The sequence below is a fragment of the Melospiza georgiana genome, chromosome 2, assembly GCF_028018845.1.
Source record: "Melospiza georgiana isolate bMelGeo1 chromosome 2, bMelGeo1.pri, whole genome shotgun sequence".
Taxonomy (NCBI): Eukaryota; Metazoa; Chordata; class Aves; order Passeriformes; family Passerellidae; genus Melospiza; species Melospiza georgiana.
In genome coordinates, this window is record NC_080431.1 from 53,361,611 (window position 1) to 53,379,344 (window position 17,734).

The 17,734-nt window shown below is 43.1% G+C and overlaps 1 protein-coding gene across 4 annotated transcripts in view; it reads right to left on the reverse strand.

The window, feature by feature from the left end:
• Positions 1-3,845: 3,845 nt before the first annotated feature.
• Positions 3,846-17,734, reverse strand: part of LCP1 (lymphocyte cytosolic protein 1) — a 50,222-nt gene continuing 36,333 nt past the window's right edge. For 2 of the 4 annotated variants that reach the window (XM_058045225.1, XM_058045224.1), the window contains exons 8-17: positions 14,632-14,774; positions 12,951-12,977; positions 12,506-12,601; positions 11,808-12,003; positions 11,272-11,350; positions 10,957-11,071; positions 9,982-10,115; positions 8,884-9,007; positions 6,669-6,793; positions 3,846-5,290 (exon numbers count right to left, since the gene is read on the reverse strand). In XM_058045225.1, coding sequence (XP_057901208.1) covers positions 5,158-5,290; positions 6,669-6,793; positions 8,884-9,007; positions 9,982-10,115; positions 10,957-11,071; positions 11,272-11,350; positions 11,808-12,003; positions 12,506-12,601; positions 12,951-12,977; positions 14,632-14,774 — 1,172 coding nt within the window. In that variant the 3' untranslated portion in view covers positions 3,846-5,157. The remainder of the gene's footprint in view (positions 5,291-6,668; positions 6,794-8,883; positions 9,008-9,981; positions 10,116-10,956; positions 11,072-11,271; positions 11,351-11,807; positions 12,004-12,505; positions 12,602-12,950; positions 12,978-14,631; positions 14,775-17,734) is intronic. The other 2 variants (XM_058045226.1, XM_058045227.1) reach the window with 2 other exon arrangements.

Genomic DNA, 17,734 nt, shown 5'->3' on the forward strand with positions numbered 1-17,734 from the left:
GGAAGTTTCTACAAATTTTGACATTTTCTAGAGGCATTTGATGGTATGCAAGATCTGATCACTGCATGGACAGCATCAGCCCAGGACAGTCTGAGAAGCATTAGGGGCACTGAGGCCACGTTTCCCTAATGCCAATTGTGATTTGACGGTGCAGCAAGCAGTGGATGTAGGAATGGTGGGCAGGGCCTACATCCCTCCTCAGGATCTCTGTTTTCCCTGCTGTGGCTGAGTGAGCCTTTCACAGGCACATTACCTAACCACAGGATGGTTTCACTGACACCCAAGCAAACACAGGCCTTGAGGAGAAGTCATGGCAAGGCTGGTGCTCCTAAGCCTTGTTCACCACCTCTCAGACATGCAGGGTGTTTTGCTTTTCATTTTCACATTGCTTCTCTGCCTGCATGAATCAAAGCATCACCACACATGTGAAGCACCTGCTAGGAGAATTCCAGAGTGGATGTGTGGGGCTCCTCTCTGTGCTTTGTGCATTTACAGATATTCATTTCTGTACTTCTTCAGATCCTTAACAAATGCCCAAAGTTCAATGTGTCTAGGTGGGATTGGTTATGTAGCTTTCTGCTCTTTTCACAAATTTCAGGCACATTGTAGTAACACCAGTGAGCAGATGGCCTGTGTGAATTCTGGCCAAGCTTTGGACAATTTATCATGGATCTGGAATAGTAATAGTAGTTTGCATTCTGGGAACAAATTAAGTTTGCCATAAAGCACTTTGAAAAGTTTTCAGGGCACAAAAAGTAAATAAGATGCAATGAAAAACACTCCTTTATAAATATAGTAATTTTACTTGCTGAGTATTAAGAGTGTGTTACTTTCAGAGCAGCAAAGGAATTGCCAGGGGAATAACACATTTTTCCTGGTGGCAGAAGAGAACCACCACCGAGCACTGATTGACAATTATAAAAAATAAAGTAGAGCATTATAATGTGAGCTTGGCCCTAATTCACAGTTTTCTCACATTAAGCTGTACAAAGTCCACAGATGCAACCTTACCAGTACACAGTGCTCTTCTGATTCATGCCCTGCTTAATGAACAGCTTCTTAGGTTTGTGGGCAAACTTTAGCTCCAAAGTGGCTCACCACACAGCAGGCAATGAGAGTTAGGCATTCAGTGGTGCTGCTCTCTGCTGCTTGCATTGTCTGCTTGCCTGAAAAGCACTGGGCTTGAGTGGCTTACCAAATTCTTGGTAAGTCTGTTCTTCATATGGTGGAGAAGGCTGCCAGAAGTGGGACAAGACAGAGAGCTGACTCTGAGGAGCTCAGCATATGGGTTTGCAGCATTGGAGGCGCCAGGATCCATTTCTCCATCAAGCTGAAAGCAGCAGTCACTGGTACTTGCTGCAGGACCAGTGCTGCTCCTGTGCTTTTTGCAGACAGCTGACTGAGACCTATTTTCCAAAGGTTCTATTTTCCAAGCAGAAGCCAGATCAAAGCTGCTGCTCATTTAGGCAGCAGTGGACACTAGACCTGAAGTTTGTGATTAGGCTCATGACAGAATTAAGCTGCACTTAGAAGGATGAGTGATGCCAGGTTGGGGTTTTGGTTCAGTCCTAGTTCTGGAGGAAATAGAGACAACCTTATCTCTACAAGAGCACAGCAGCCAGCCAAACTGCTTGCTCTCCCCTTTCTAAGGCTAGAACAGATGATTTCTAGCTAGGGTAGATGATTTACAAGAAGGTGTAAAATCCTCATCATACACCTAATTATGCTTTACTACTCTGTGGGGGGACATTTCCTTCTAAGTCCATCTGGTGATCAGACTGTACCCTGAGGCATGTGGATTGATTGCCCTCATGGTTTTTCTCCTATTTAGTCTAAATGCTGATGCTTTATTTTTATTCGTGTGAGTGTCTAAGCCTTTTTGAAGCATTGAAAATTATGATTAATTGTGCAATGAAAATCAATAATGGAAGTGCTTACAAAGCCAGCTTGATTTGGGAATGAATCCCAAAGACAGCTGCTTTCTCTAAGAGGGATGGAAAAAGTTTGAGGAAAGCAAAGGCAAAAAATTCCAGATCCTGGTTGGTATTTTTAGTGATGTTTGTCACAGGCTTAACCCTTTCAGCACCTGCTGAGAGAGACCTTTATTACAGGCTGCTATTAGCAGTTCATGAGAGCAAAACCTCAAGTCCATCAAATAAGTAAGAATACTCGATTAAACAGAAATGCACTGAAAAGTGAAAATATTTCTACTCCTGTACCAGAATGCAGCTATTCCCACACCTTCAGGGCCACGACAGATTTGTCTTTCAAGTGAGATTCCAGAGCCAGGGCTGAAGGTCTGGGAGGGATTTACCGTGGCATCCCTGCCAGCAGCACTTACTCCCTTTCGTGCACGGGCGAGTGCTGGCTTTGTGCCGAGGGCTCAGGATCCAGGTTTGTTCCTCCGTTCCTCGGAGGATGGCAGTGCTGCAGGCGGTGTGGGAGCTCTGGGTGCAGGGAGTGCCATCTCGTGGTTATCTGTCCCTGCTGCGGAGCGCGGGATGGCGCTCGGGGATGCTGCTCCCCAAAGCCCGCGGGCAGAGCGCTGCCGACGGGAAGGGATGCGTGCCAGGGAGCTGGGATGCTGAGGAGGAGGAAAAGCAGCCCCTTCCACAAAACATGGCACAAATAACATCGTACATCACCCGGCCCCTCGCCAGAGTCTCAGGCAGAGGCAGCTTTCAGTCCCCAGAGCCCCTGAAGTCCCATGCCTTGCCTAGTGGGAGTGCATGATGTATGGAAACCTCCTCTCTGCCCATCTCAGCAGGCTCCTCTAAAAATCCTACCCCTGTGCAAAAAGCTGAGTTGCTAAGAGCTGGTGAATGGAAAATGCCTGAAAATCCCTTCTGCTCTCTGGGGATGGCAAACACCTGCATTCATTTGGGGTCAAGGGAAAAGCCATCTTTGTCACCCTGGTTCTGCTGCCATGCCCAATCTGTCATCTACTTCATCCCTCATGACTGCCCCTGAGTCTGGGGTGACACCATCTCCCTGAAACAAGGAACCTGAAGCAGGGCTGTCTTCAGGCAGGGTTACCCAGTCCTTTCAGATCTACACCATTTATTCAACAAAAATTGGCCCCTTCATTTTGCAAACACACAAATGTGCATGAGACTCACACAACAAATGGCCATCCCACCCGAGAGAAGCTCTGCAGTCAGAGTTTCCTCTCTCTGGTTTACCTCTGAAGGACTCCCAAGTCAATCACAAAGGAGGTGGAGCTGCCTTTTCAGTGCCACCCCTCTTCTCTGGCAACAGCAGGTGCCACACCAGGAAAGAGGAGGAGGAGTAGTGCAGGGGCCATGGTCTCATAACTCCCCTTCCAGGGCAAGAAGCTGGGATGGCATCTCCATAGTATAGCACTTTGGATGTTCTCCTCCTCTGGAAGTACTGGGAAATACTGGGACCAGACAGAATGGGGTTTAGGATGCTGTACTTTTCTCATCCTGTATTAAATTCTTAAGAGGAACAGGGCAGTCAGATCAGATCAGGATCTGCCCATTCCTGCAGAAACAAGGCAGCATATTTGCATTGCAGAATGCTTAAAGAAGCAAAATTTATGGGTACCTGGGCAAAGGAAGAGGATGATGGGCAGTGCACCAAATGGGGAAATCATACTGTATGTCCAGCCAGAACAATGTCCCATCTTTGGCAGTGTCTCAGAGGGGAATTTTCACAAATGGCCTAGGAAAGAATTCTTTCCATTCTCTGCAATCTGTGGTTTCAGTAACGACACAGAAGACACATTCTCAGTGAGCCCACAGATTATTTTTACCTCTGTCCCCATTTCAGCTCCATGACACACACCAACTAGCACATCCACTACTAAAAGCAAGGACTACACATTTGGCTTTATAGAACATTTTATTTGGGGGGACTTCTCATGTCATAGACTATTGGTTCTTTGTTAAGGCAGTTCTGAAGGGCTGGAGGCAAGGTAGGGGGAGAGGGAGAGAACTGTGTCAACAGGAGTGCATTAAGGCAAAATTCCCTCCTTTTGCATTTCACCACAGTAAAATCCACATAAAGGCCAGTAAATGTCTCACGCCAAGGAAAAGATTCAGTGCAAATATATCCCACTAACTATCCATAGACAGGGCTAGGACCTCAACTGAGGCAAATTTACAGTGCCTTGTTAGCTGCAAAGCAAAACTGATTTAGCTCTGTTGAGGATCCCAGCCCAGGTTCAGGGGAGCATTTTAGTACGTGTTTCTTATGCTAGCACACGTATAAATGCTCTCCTCAATCAGAGCAACAGCCCCTTGAGTGCAAGTCTGTGAAGTTAACAATTGAATGTTTATTCTGTACATAAATATGTCATTCTGCATCCCTTTGTTCACTTCTCATTGTATTGCTACTGAGTACATTCCCTTAGTTTCTTTAACATGGCTTTCATTATTATCATTCTTTGCAATCATTTTAAAGCATATTATGACATAAAAATGAATTATCCTTTGGAGAATGTTTGTTGCCAAGGTTCCAGAGTTTGGATGTTCTTGGAGGACCAGGCTGCAGTGTGTTTTTTTTGGTGAGCAGTAATGTAATCTGTGAGTAATGCCATGGATGGCAGAGGCATAACTTGCAGGGAAAAGTACTGCTCAGTTTACATACCAGCAACACGTCACAGACACCAAACACTTATTTCTTTCTACAAGAATTTCCTGAGAGGATCCTACCTCTGCAGAAATAGTCACTAGTACTTACATTGGCTTGAGGAAACTTGTTTTGTTATTCCAGGTGTAAACTGAAGGTAAGTATGGCAGAAATGCTACAAAAAGCATGACAACATTTTCAGGCAGAAGCAGAGTATAACATTTCACAGTCCTAAAAGCTGTCTGTCACTGGGTGACCTCCACAGAAAACCCTGGTATCCATTAATGAAAGGATATGCTTAGGCCTCAGTGTCGAAAACTTGTTTAGGAATATGAAATGGCTTTAGCTAGCAAAGTGGAAAAATAAGGCAAAGAAATCAAGCAGAAAATATTTCCTGGATACATGTGAATACACAACTTCTGCATGGTTCTGCCTGGAACCATGTATCACACTCATGCCTTAAGAGCATGAGCACCCTGCATATTTATTTGATACAGAGAACAACATCCAGTTTGAAGGAATCTATAGGACAAATAACAGGCATCAGTGCAAGTCTTTTGTGCTTTAAACTTTCTTCATTCCTTTTCCCATAAGGCAAGCAAACACTGTCATGACCATTTTGGGTTTTACTTCGACAAGGTCTTCTGGAAGGGCATAGACTCTTGCTCCGATTTTTCTTGCCATAGAGATGGCATATCTGCATTGCAGAGGTGGGAGAAAAAAAGGAAAAAAATAAAGACAGAAATTAGTGCAGAAGCAATAATTTTCCCCCTGTTAAGTGTTTTACATGATCAATACCACAGTGGGTTTCACTGATTTAGCAAAGTTAAACTTTTCTATAGGAACGTATTAGACAAGTTCATAAAGAACTACATTTCTAATAAAAGGCAGAGTGCATTCCCTGATGGTTAGAGCACTGATTATCTGCAGGATGGGATCTGCAGGTCCTGGTACAGAACATTTAATCTTCCATCCCCTAAAAGATTAGCCTCCAAACCACCCATTATGACCTTGCTCCCCCCTCAATCTTTGAGACTCAGGCTTTGTACATAAACAAACTTGCAAGGATAGAAGCAGAAGGCTGATGTCAATGGAAATCAGTGTTGTTGGAAATCAACATCTGGGGACTTATTTCAGTCATACCCAGAAAGTGTAGGTTGACATTCCCATCTACCCGCTCAGAGACACTGGCTGTTCTCCAGTGAGTTTGTCTCTTCTCTCTATGTTTTTAAAAAGCTAGAAAATCCCAGGTTCTTTCCACTTCAGAGCACATACATTTGTGAAATTTCCCCCAAAATGCAGAGAAACATTGGGAACATGGGGGAATAGGGGTGAGAAACGAGGGAAAGAACAGCAGAGGAATGAAGAAATAAAGTACAGAGAAAAGTACACATAGGATTGCAAAAAAAAGGAGAACAGATGGTAGGAAATAGAAGGGAAAAGAACAGTGGGAAAAGTCTTTACAAAAATAATGGCAGCTCTGATTGCTTTACAGTCATCCTTTTCTCCTTTGCAGTTACTACACAGAAGAGAAATTAAACTGATGATCAGACCAGGAGGTGATCTGTGTAACTCTGAAAGGAGAGGGACATGCCCCCAGAATTGACTCTCTGCTAGGAAATCATTTGCATTCAGGGAAAAAAAATCAATACCCACATCTAGAGAACTAGTTTTTCAGGCATGAATCTTGTTCTGCCCCTTCTCTCTTAAAGATGCCCTTTTTCTACCTGTAGGTGACTAAAGAGCTGTCACTAATCCCTCTTCACTATTGGTTGGCATTGTTCCCTGATATCTGAAAGAATTTTAAATTTAATATGAGAAAATAGGAGCTTGTGAAACCAAGTGATTTCAATCCTTTCTAGGGATTTATGAAGCAGGAACTACAACATTATACACTGTATTTCCATTGATACTCTTTTTACTACCTAACTCCCTGCCTTCATGCTTCTAACTCAGCTGGTATTTCTCACATGAGGTTGTGCCAGATGAAAAGGACAGCAGAGTCATTTTTAAAGACAGAGTTACGACAATGTAAGCAGGTAACTCATGCTAAGTGTCACTGGGCAGAAACATACTTAGCATTATTTAGTTTCTCCTCCTCATTCAGGTCCTCTGTTTTCAAGAGGTCATACTTGATTGACCCTGGTTGAATGGCATCAATGAGATCCAGGACTGGCATGCTGGTGCTGATTTTGCTATCCTGCATAGACAAAAAAATAAAATTAAATGCAAGAACAGGATGACAGAACTCCCACAAAGCCAGAGTCTAGACTCAAGAGCAATGGACAATTCAGTCAAATACCATCTAGATCTTCGCAAAGGGCTGCTTAGAATATTTTTTTATCTAAGGCAGACTAAGGACTCTTTCTAGGATTTTTTGTTTTACCCAAGGGATGAAACATCACAGAATCATTTAGGCTTGAAAAGATTTTTAGGATCAAGTCTACCCTTAATCTAGCACTTCCCAGTCCACCACTAAATCACATCCCTAAGCTCCACATCTACACATTTTTTAAATCCTCCAGTAATGGTGACTTCACTAAACAGCCTGTTCCAGGGCTTGACAACCCTTTGAGGGAAGAAACTTCCCCTAATATCAAATCTAAACCTTCCCTAGCCGTTTGCAAACTCAAGATCATTTCCTCTTGTCCTGTCACTTCTTACCTGGGAGAAGAGACTGAGCCCCACCTGGCTACACCCTCCTTTCAGGCAGTTGTAGAGAGTGATAAGGCCTCTCCTGAGCCTCCTTCCCTTGAGGCTAAACACCCCCAGCCCTCTCATCTGCTCTTCATAGGCTCTGGAACATAAATCCTTTCTCAGCTTTGCTGCCTTTCAGACATGCTCCAGCACCTCAGTGAGGGGCACAAGCTACAACTCGGCTTGTAGTGAGGGGCCCAGAACTGGACACAGGATTCAAGGCGTGGCTGAGAACAGGGGGCACAATCCCTGCCCTGGTCCTGCTGGCCACACTATGGCTGATCCAGGCCAGGATGCCATTGGCCTTCTTGGCCCCCTGGGCACACTCTGGCTCATGTTCAGCCACTGTTGACCAGCACTCTCTGGTCCTTTCTTGCTGGGAAGCTTTCCAGCCACTCTTCCCCATGCCTGTAGTACTGCCTGGGGCTGTTGTGATACAAGTGCAGGACCCAGCACTTGGCCTCATTGAACCTCATACAACTGGCCCTGATCCATCAATCCAGCCTGTCCAGATCTCTCTGCAGAGCCTTCCTGCCTTTCAGCAGATCACCATTCCCACCCAGCTTGGTGTCCTTTGCAAACTGACTGAGAATGCACTTGATCTGCTTGTCCAGACCATCCATAAAGATGTTAAACACCCCCAAAACTGAGCCCTGGGGCACCACTGGTGACAGACTGCCAGCTGGATGTAACTCTGTTCACCAACACTCTCTGGGCCTGGCCATCCAGTTTTTTACCCAGCAAACAATGCAACTGTCCAAGCTATGTGCAGCCAGTTTCTCCCAGAGAATGTTGTGGAAAACACTGTCAAAGGCTTCACTAAAATCCAGGTAGACAACATCCGCAGCCTTTCCCTCACCCAAGAAGCAGGTCACCTTGTCATAGAATACAGTGTCATTAAAGCAAAAGATGGGGTGCAGGGCTAGTGCATTTGCTTCCTGTGGGGAGATGATGCTGATAGACATCTACTGATGGGAGGGGTGAGAGGGACCAGCTGTGTGATTCCTGAACTCATTACATGAAGTTTGATGGATCTGTTCCTGCCTGGTGCAAACTGCTGATTTATATCCATGGAGTGTTCCGTAGCTTGGGAAGTGTCATAGATACTGTGTGGTTAGTGGAATTGGAATTTCTAGAAAATTGTCCATCTCTGTGTTTGTGTGGTACCTTGCAAAATAGGGCAAGGTACCCCCGGATGGTACTACCAGGTTATAAATATATTGCTATTGTTCATTTTAATACTGCCATTTGTAATTGCTGTTGATTCACAACCAACTACACAGCAGTTCTTTCTTAATTCCAGTCATCATTCCTGTCTCCATCCTTTGATTTCCCAAGCCAAACTGGAATTCGAGGTGTTTCCTGTAGTGTTCATATCATATTTCTATTACTTTTTCACAATAAAGTCCCTTGAATAAAACCTATATATTTGAACAAGCTTTTAAAAGGGAATGAAAAAATAATCCAGCTATGCAGTGAGTTATATCATAATGTAGAGTGTGTGTGTATAGGCATACACACATCTACATACCATACACACATGCACTCTGAACAAGATTCCTGAGCAGAGATTTCTGAAAAAAAATCCTGTACCTTGAAACTGGAGATGGTTGAATTCTTCCCAGCTGCAGTGAGTGTTTCATTGACCCAGCTGACAATTATTTCATCATTGACCTTCTCTCCACCACCAATGTCTTCAAGGATATTCAGGGTGTACCTTAAGAGGGAAGCCAGGATATTTGCTCAAAGTCTGCTGTAAGCTCAGAACTGTCCTGTATGTGCACAGCTTGTCTGGGATCATCTCAATGATTTGATATTCCTCTGCCTCACACAGACTCACGGTGCATATGATTTATATTATAACACAATTGTTAATCTAAAGAGTTTAATTCATCTCCAATTCATTAATCACTGTTTTGAGAATGTTAAAAGTTTTGGTTACTTAAAATTCCTGGAATTCCTTTCAATGTATCTCATTGTAAAATTACTCATCCTCATAGTGCTTAAAAAATAATCACTGATTTCAGAGATAGAAGGGAATCCTTCTGCTCACCTAAGACTGACCTCCTGCATAAAAAACAAGCCTGGAGTATTTTGCTTATATATCAGCATACACCTTGGAAAGATATCCCAAACTGATGGCAAATAATCACCTCATCCGTATTTTAACTACCTTACTGATAAGCCTGTACCTTTCTCTAGAGTCTGAATTTAGTTTGTATTCAGTCCCTAACTAATGGGGCTCTTTACTTTCAGTTATGGCACTCTTAAACACAGCAACATGCACACACAGAGAATTATATTAAAATGGGGAGAGGTACTGAGTTACACCCATTCAGGAAGCAGCTTACAAAACGGCTGCATCAATTCCTTGTTTCTGGGACACTGTCCCCATTCCCCGATACAGAGACCTTTTAACTTCTTTTCTTCTCTTCTATGCAACAAACATTTCTTGTTGCTATGCAGGTAGTGACAATAATAATCTTCTGCATGAGCCAACTGTAATGGCCTTGCCCACAAGATGTGTGCTCTGATCACATCCTTAAGAAGGAGTGAGCAGAAGGTCACTGTGCCCTGGAACTGAAGTGCAAACAGAGGAGTGAGAAGGCTGTAGCCTGTGGAGCCTCCTCAGTGAGAGCATCAGGAAACAACTGCAATGCAAACTGAGCACACCAAAATGCTCTGACCTACCTTCTCATCAGCTGCCAGATTAAGGCCAGTGTGAGCGTACGGTTTCCTTCATTCAGATCTTGCCCAGCAATGCCAACAAGGGAGAATTTGGCTTGATTCTTTCCCAGTTCCACTGCATAGTTGCAGTTTTCAAGCTGTTATGGCAGGGTCAAAAATATAGGGAAAAAAAAAAGAAAAAGAAAGAGGACAAGACACTATTACATTAAATTCTTTGGATCACTCAGCCTAGATCCTCCTGGGCAAACAGGAACACTGGGCTCTGTGATAGAACAGCTGATTGACTACCAGCAGGCAGATCCATCCCAAAAATACCATTCTGAACATTTAACATAGAAGAAAATGCTATACTTCATTATTAGGGCCTGAAAAGCAGATTAGCCTGGAAAATAAAAGTGTATGGCTCATGGGTAGCTCCAGCATTGTGGCATTGCACTGAGACAAAGGATTAGTGTCCCAGCCAATATTTTAGATGGGTTGATCACTTTGGCCTAACTGGATGCAATTACTCATCCAGATAGTTGGGAGAAAGCTTTGCATTTAGCAGCAACTGTATGATTGGTTCTTGATGCATCTGATCAAGAATGCTTATCATCACTGTCTTCATTTGAAGTGGAGGGCAGTGATCCAGACAGCTGCAATTAAGCTGGTGCCATGCATCTCACAGTCCAGATGCATTACAATCAGTGCCTAAAGCAGTAGTAAAAGGGATCTGCAAATACAGTTTCTAAATACTGATACAAAAGTTGTCAAGTCTTTTTATGCAACAAATATTTTTTACCTGTCAACACAGCGAGTGAGTCTAATGTAGATTTCTTTTTCAGAATGAAAAATTATCCACTGACAAAGCACAAAAATATTTAAGGTGCTCTCCTTGGGACTGTAGAGCAACATGAATACCCACACTGCCGTTTGAAATTATTCAGGCATTCACTGAGGATAAGGCATCACTACTGGAGATATTCTAGCTTTTTGTACCTTCTTCATGTTGCCACCCAGTTTAGGATATGGTGGTTTGTTCACCCTGTTCCAGTCTACTGGCACTTTGATCTTTTCATAGAGTTGGAAGATAACCAAGGCATCCGACAGGTCACTAAAAACAACAAAAAAGGTACATTATTGTCCAAAGAACAGAGGAAAGAAACATGATTCAACTATTAGCAGAGGTAAACTTAGTTCCCTGGGAAACACAAAGCAGCATATATTCTTATAGGGCCCAGAAGTTTTTATATTCTTGCAATCAACTTGCTGGCTGTATTTATCATCTGAAGGAAGTGCAATACCTCATCTTACCTGTACAAGTGATTTACTCGTGGATTAACACCGAGGGAGTTCATCCAGTTCCTAAATGTCCTTTCTTCCCTTGTCTCACCTAAAACAACAGACACATCAATCAAAGGCCTGCAGAACACCACACTTCAGTAATGTAAGTGTCTTGAGAGGAAACCCTAACTGAATTTACAGCCCATTGTGTTGTCATCTTATTGCAGGGCTTCCATACTGTTGTCAACTTATCACAAAAGTTTCATATCTTCTTGGTGTTTCTCATGGTCATCTCCTCAGAGCACCAACTCCAGCTCCCTTCTCAACCAGCCACCCCACTCTTTTATAGCGCTCTTCTTCTCATTGGTTACAGCTGTGGCCTGTTAAAGTCAAGCCTGCTCCTAATCTTTCATAACTGGCCCAGCTGCAACTCCTTAGGGGTAAGATTGCTTTATACACTATCTTTATTTTCTTATCTTCTATCCCCCAACAGCACTGAACCATGAACAGAAGGAGATGCAAGGGAAACACCACAGTGCACCGTGAGATATCTGCATTTTCCTGACCTTCAATGGAGCCCCAGTCGATGTCCTGGTTCTCTGGCTTATGCAGGGCAGGGTATTTGTTGAACAGGTTGGCGATGAAGGCCAGGTTGAGCTTGGGGTTGCCGCGGACGACGTCGGTGGCGGTGACGAACTGGCGGCAGCCGAGGCGCTCAGCCTGCTGCAGCATGCACTCGGCTCGCTGCACGTCATCCTTCTCCTGCCCAGCACAAATGGGATGTCAGCCTCATCTCCCCAGCACTGCACCCAGCCCACCTGGGTCTCCTTGTGGGCATCTAGCTGCTAAAGCAGCTCCTTGATGGATTTACAGCTATTCCCGTTCCCACTTTTACTGATGGCAAGTCTGTGTTTTCAAATGGGCTTTGCCAACGATTCAGCCACCTCACTATATTGCTTTTACAGCCAAATTCCATATAAATGTGATGGACAGATAAATGTATTTAAATACACTTGTTACATGCTGGTAGTTTATCAGTATGATTAAATGGTTGCTGAAGTTTCAGAGTTACTAGCTAACAAAAATCCAAACACATAATTCTTAATTCTTCTTTAATTCTTTGGAAGCTTTGATTTCTGATTTACAAGCGTGTTGCAATGCAAGAAAGAATTTGCTGGTTCTGACATCCCAGCCCTGTGTTGGCCATGAATGCAAGTAATGGACAGAAAATATTGGCATTTACTCCAAACTTATCTCATCTTACCCTTAATCCTGACATGTCAATAGTAATAGCTGGAATGCCTTCTTCATCTCCCTTGGGGGCAACTTGGTTCAGCAAATGGTAATAAGCTCTTGAGTCCTGTGACAGACAGAGAAATTAAAGGGAAGAAAAATTACATCTAAAGCTCAGCCCTTTGCTTGCCAGTGCTCCCCTGAACAATGTGCCTGCATGCTTCATTTTTATTACATCGATCATTGGGCTACATAATTAAATTAATTAAGCTGGAAGCACTTAGCAATTCCTACTTTATGCTGTGTTTGCCAAATCTATTTCTCCCCTTCTCCAGCACAATATATATGTGCTGGAGAATGCCCAACACACGAGACAAGAATGCTGTGTGTGGAACTTACAGAAAGGACAGCAACAACAAAATGATATCAGAATTCACTTAATCTGAAGGTAAAATTAGAGGTAAGAAAATGCATACCTTTATAATGCTGTAGAAGTCAGGCTGCTGAGCATTTAATAAAAGAAAATGCAGAAGGAGAAAGCAGATGTTTAAAGTAGATTTCAAAGCAAGGCTGGAACAGTTGTGGAAGAGAAAGCATAGTTTTCAAGGACAAAAGTTAACACTGACAACAATACTAGCATTTTTCAGGCAAAAGGGCAAGAACAAGACAAGGGTTTATCATGTTGTGTCTTTAATCTTTTGTGAAATACAACGCTGCTTCCATATGTGAAAAATATTAACTCACTTCAAAAAGAGCTCAAAGAACTGAAAATGAAGCTACATTTTAATGTCTAGGGACTTGACTAACTAACCCAACTGATGCTCTTCAAAATATTAAGCAGACTACCTGAATTATTTTAAATATTTTACATCTGTATTACTATGTACTGTATCTAGGAAGTGGTTATTTACAACAGAAGTGAGGTGCATTCTCAGTTAGAGAATGCCTGTAAACACTGAAATCTTGTAAATGTGTGCCTTCTTTTCTAACTGTAAACACCAGAATTGTGATTTAGCTTTCAGCTGTAGATAAGATTTAACCAGCTGAACCATAGTCTTTTTGGCCAGCACACAGAAAGATGGGAAAGACTCCATTCCCTTCCCTTTTTATGGATATTCTCCAGTCACCTCCACCCAGTCAACCAAAAATCTGTTACAATAAAAACTGTACTATCAGATGTGACTCTCTACCCCTCCTGTTGCCTTCCCTGGTGGGTTTTTTCTGTATTTCAATTAAATGCTTGTGCTTATGTTTCAGTCCCTAGTGAAGCCTATGACCAGGTACCATGGGAGCTGGATTTTTCCCAAGCCATTCTGGGAGCAGAGAAGTCAGGTGAGGTTGGTGTGCTGGCCAGCCCCTGGCTTTCTTGTAAGCCAGCTCAGATACCCTCCCTTATACACCCTCTACAGATCTGGAATGCTGTCTGGGACTCACACTGGCTTTTAGGATCTGAAATTCATCAGTGGGCACCACTGAGGCTCAGCTACATCTGTCTGGGAACAACAAAGGTCCTACAGAGAAAGCTCTGCTGAAATCTGCACCCACAAGCTCAAGAGGTCCTGAGTATATGAAATAATGCTGCCAGACTACAGACCCAGCCTTGCACGAGTCTCCCTGTCTAGCTGTAGCCCCAGTGAATTATTTCAATAGTCCCAGTGAATTGAAACTCACAGAAAACTGCATTCAGGGCTATAGCAAATGTTGGGACAGAGGAGCTCATAGCCTAGGTGAAGGAAAGATCAAGTGAGGAAAGATCAAGGGGAATTGGAAATGCTCAATCATCTTTCTCTACGTGTTTGAGTAAGGTTCAGGCTTTTCCAAACAAAAGTCAGGTCAAGAGTAATTTAGGGAGATTTGGAAAGGAGCTGAGCAATAGAGGCAGGGAACTGAAAATACAGCATCTAATGCCCTGTCCAGAGCCAGCAGCCATTCCTTTCCCAGGCATCTGGTGTGCAGGAGCTGGCAGTGATAACTGGGAGGTCAGGAGGAAGAGAAGGAATACTACTAAGTGCAAAGGTAAACCCCAATGGAAGCATTTTATGTACCCAGCTCCATTTGTTCAGCTGCTTGGAGTGTTTCAGTGCACAGCCCGTGTGGAGGGCAGGAATTTGGGTGTAGAGCTGCTGTTTTGCTTTTGTTGGTCAGTATTTCTCATACCTTGATGTCTGAGCTGAAGTTGTTGACTTTATTGCATCCTGCATTTTCCAGATGATAGTTTGCCCATCTCAACAGCAGGTCCTCTGGAGACAATTTCATCAGATCCTCCAGGCTCTCTCCTTCTCTCAGAAGAGCAATCAAGGCTAAGCAGGAAAAAATAAATAAAAATAATGATGTGACTACTTGTCGAAGAAAATGTATAACTGTTTTCTCTCTTTCATGTTTTCCTGCCCTAGTTTGTAAAATGTGAGTTGCCAAAATGTTGCTAAAATTCAAGCTGGGTTAGCATGAAAGAGGATGTAAACAGAAAAAGGGTCTCACCAATAGAGTCCAAGGTTGCAATTTGTGTATCTAGTAATGGATCATATTCAAGTGGAAGACAATTTCAGTGTGGTCTAAGAACTGCCCATGAGTATAAAGGTCTTATCAACCCTCCCTGCAATGAGCAGGGACAACTTCAACTAAATCAGTTTGTTCAGAGCCCCATTTGACATGACTTCGAATGTTTCCAGAAATGGGGCATCTACCACCTCTCTGGGCAACCTCTGCCAGTGTTTCACCACCTTCATTGCAAAAAATTCCTTCCTCATATCCAGTCTAAATCTACCCTCTTTTGTTTAAAACCATTACCCCTTTTGCTATTGCAACAGGCCCCACTGAAAATTATGTAATCATCTTTCTCATAAGCCCCTTGAAGCATTGAAGGCTGTGATAAGATCTCCCTGGAACCTTCCCTTCTACAGGCTGAACAATCTCAGCTCTCTCAGCCCAACTTCTTGGAGTGCCCAGCACCCTGAGCCTTTCTGTGACCTTCCTCTGGACCCACTCCAACAGGTCCAAGTCTTTCTGTGCTGAGCAGTGCAGAGCTGGATGCAGTGATGCTGAGCACAGGGGTAAGCTTGGAATGAAAATATGAACACAGGCTTTTTGCAGCTTAGATGGAAGAAATCTCAGTGACCTTCACACTGAAACTGGATTCACACAGGCATTCTGGAACACTTGCACATGACCTCATGGGCTTGTGGGCCAGCAGGGCTAATTCATCTGTCAATTCAGGAGATACTCTATTTACACAGACAAATTGATATTATGTTCACAAAAGGAGGAACAGGCAGGATGGGAGGATTGACCCTTGAAACTTGGATCATGAAAGGCTTTAGAATGAGTTTTGAAAGGAACTAACAAGGAAACTAACTATTAATGTGGTAAAAAAAGGAGAGTGTGTTACATTGCTCTGATTTTCTTCCAGTATCTTTTGTCAGACCTTGAAAGAATTATGGATTGGCTACATAAAGGAAACAGTGGAGACAGACCATAACTGGAGATAATTACACAGATAATTTGATATAGGGTGCAATGGGGTTAAAGTGGACCAGAGGGGGATAATAAAAGCATTTGAAAATAGACAGAGGATTTTATGAAGAGAACAGTGTTGACACTGCCAGAAGGCTGGAAGAAGGATTCTTGTGGAGTTGACTGTGGATTGATTTTTGGACTAATGTTTTCTCCTTTTTTTTTGCATCAATTATCTTGGCACAAATACTTACAACATGCTAAAAATGTGAAGATGATAGTCAATAGGTGGCATAGTCAATACAGAGGATGATCAGGAAACCAGACAGAAGGAACTAGATGACAGTAATAAAAATGGAATGCAATTTAATAGTGCCATGTTCAAAGACCTTCTCTGGGGAATTAATATGAATAACTGCTATTAGCTAAAAGCTTATATGAACGAAGGATGAGAACCTGAGTGGATTAGATGTCTTCTAAGCTACTCTGAGCCACTATTTGATATGACATGGGGAAAATCCAACATGATATTAAGTGCATCCTAGGTAATTCCCATAGAGGTTGGGATGTATTACTAGCTTGATATAATGTGCTCATGAAAATTCATTGGAAATACAGGGTCTCATGTTCAAGAAAGGGGAGTTCTACCTGAAACAGCTGCAGAAAAGGGCTATGAGGGAAAGAGAGAACCTGAAAAAAATCAGAATTTTCTTGGCTTGTCTAGCCTTAGATGAAGTCTTAGATGAGAAGTGAAGGAGAAAATACCAGAAAGGAAAAAAATAGCAAATAAGCAGGGCAAGGCTACCTACAAAGGAATGGGAACTGGCAGCTCTGGCAATGAAAGGGACAGAAATGTGAAAGGGGTGAGGCAATGAAGGTAACACCTGCACAGAAACTGGAGGAAAGAAGTGTCACTGTTGGGTGAGGGACTGTCCAGAGGCATGGGGAACAAAGCAGCAAGATGAGGTGCTGTGTGGGCTGCAGGTACACCCGCAGCCTTCGTGATGAAGCTACTTCATGGAGAATTTTGGCATTGGTGAGACACACCTGGAATGCTGGGTTCAGTTTCTGGCTCCCCAGTATAAAAGAGACATTGACAAACTGAAGCGAGTTTAGTGGAAGGACACAAAAATGTTTGGATGGAAGTTTGTGATATAATGGAAGAGGATGAGAAAACTGGGACTATTTAGCCTGGAAAAAGGTTTGAGAGGGGAGCAAGTATTGTCTTCAACTATTATAGAGTGGCCAGATCTGCACTTTTCCAGTATGCACAGGAAAAGGATGAGGAGCTGTGGACACAAGGTGCCAGAAGGGAAATTCCAACTAGATTCTAACTAGGAAAAAAAAAATCAGAGCAAGAGTGGTTGGGCTCTGGAACAGGCTGCCCAGGAAACACAAGAAAAGGCCCTGAGCTACCTCAACTGACATTAAGATGTTGTACTTAAGATGTTGTATGGGTGAAAGCAGGTGGCTGGATGGGTGAGTCAGATCTCCAAGGTGCACCTCCACAGGTTACTTCCAGCCTAAATTATTCTATGATTCTATAATTATGATTTCACAAAGAAAGATGTTTGGCAATCAAGAGCAAGAAGGAGTCAAGCTTCCTGAATGCAGATTTGCTTATCCCAGATTTAGCATCAATACACCAATATACTTGGATGCAGACCACCATTCCTGACCCAATGAGCATGGAAAGGTTCTGAACACACAACTCTGCAGAAAGCCTTGGACTTCTGAGTGCTGAAGCTTGTGAAAAGCAAGGAAAATTAGACCAGTCAAGAAAACAGACAACAAATACTTGAAGAAAAAA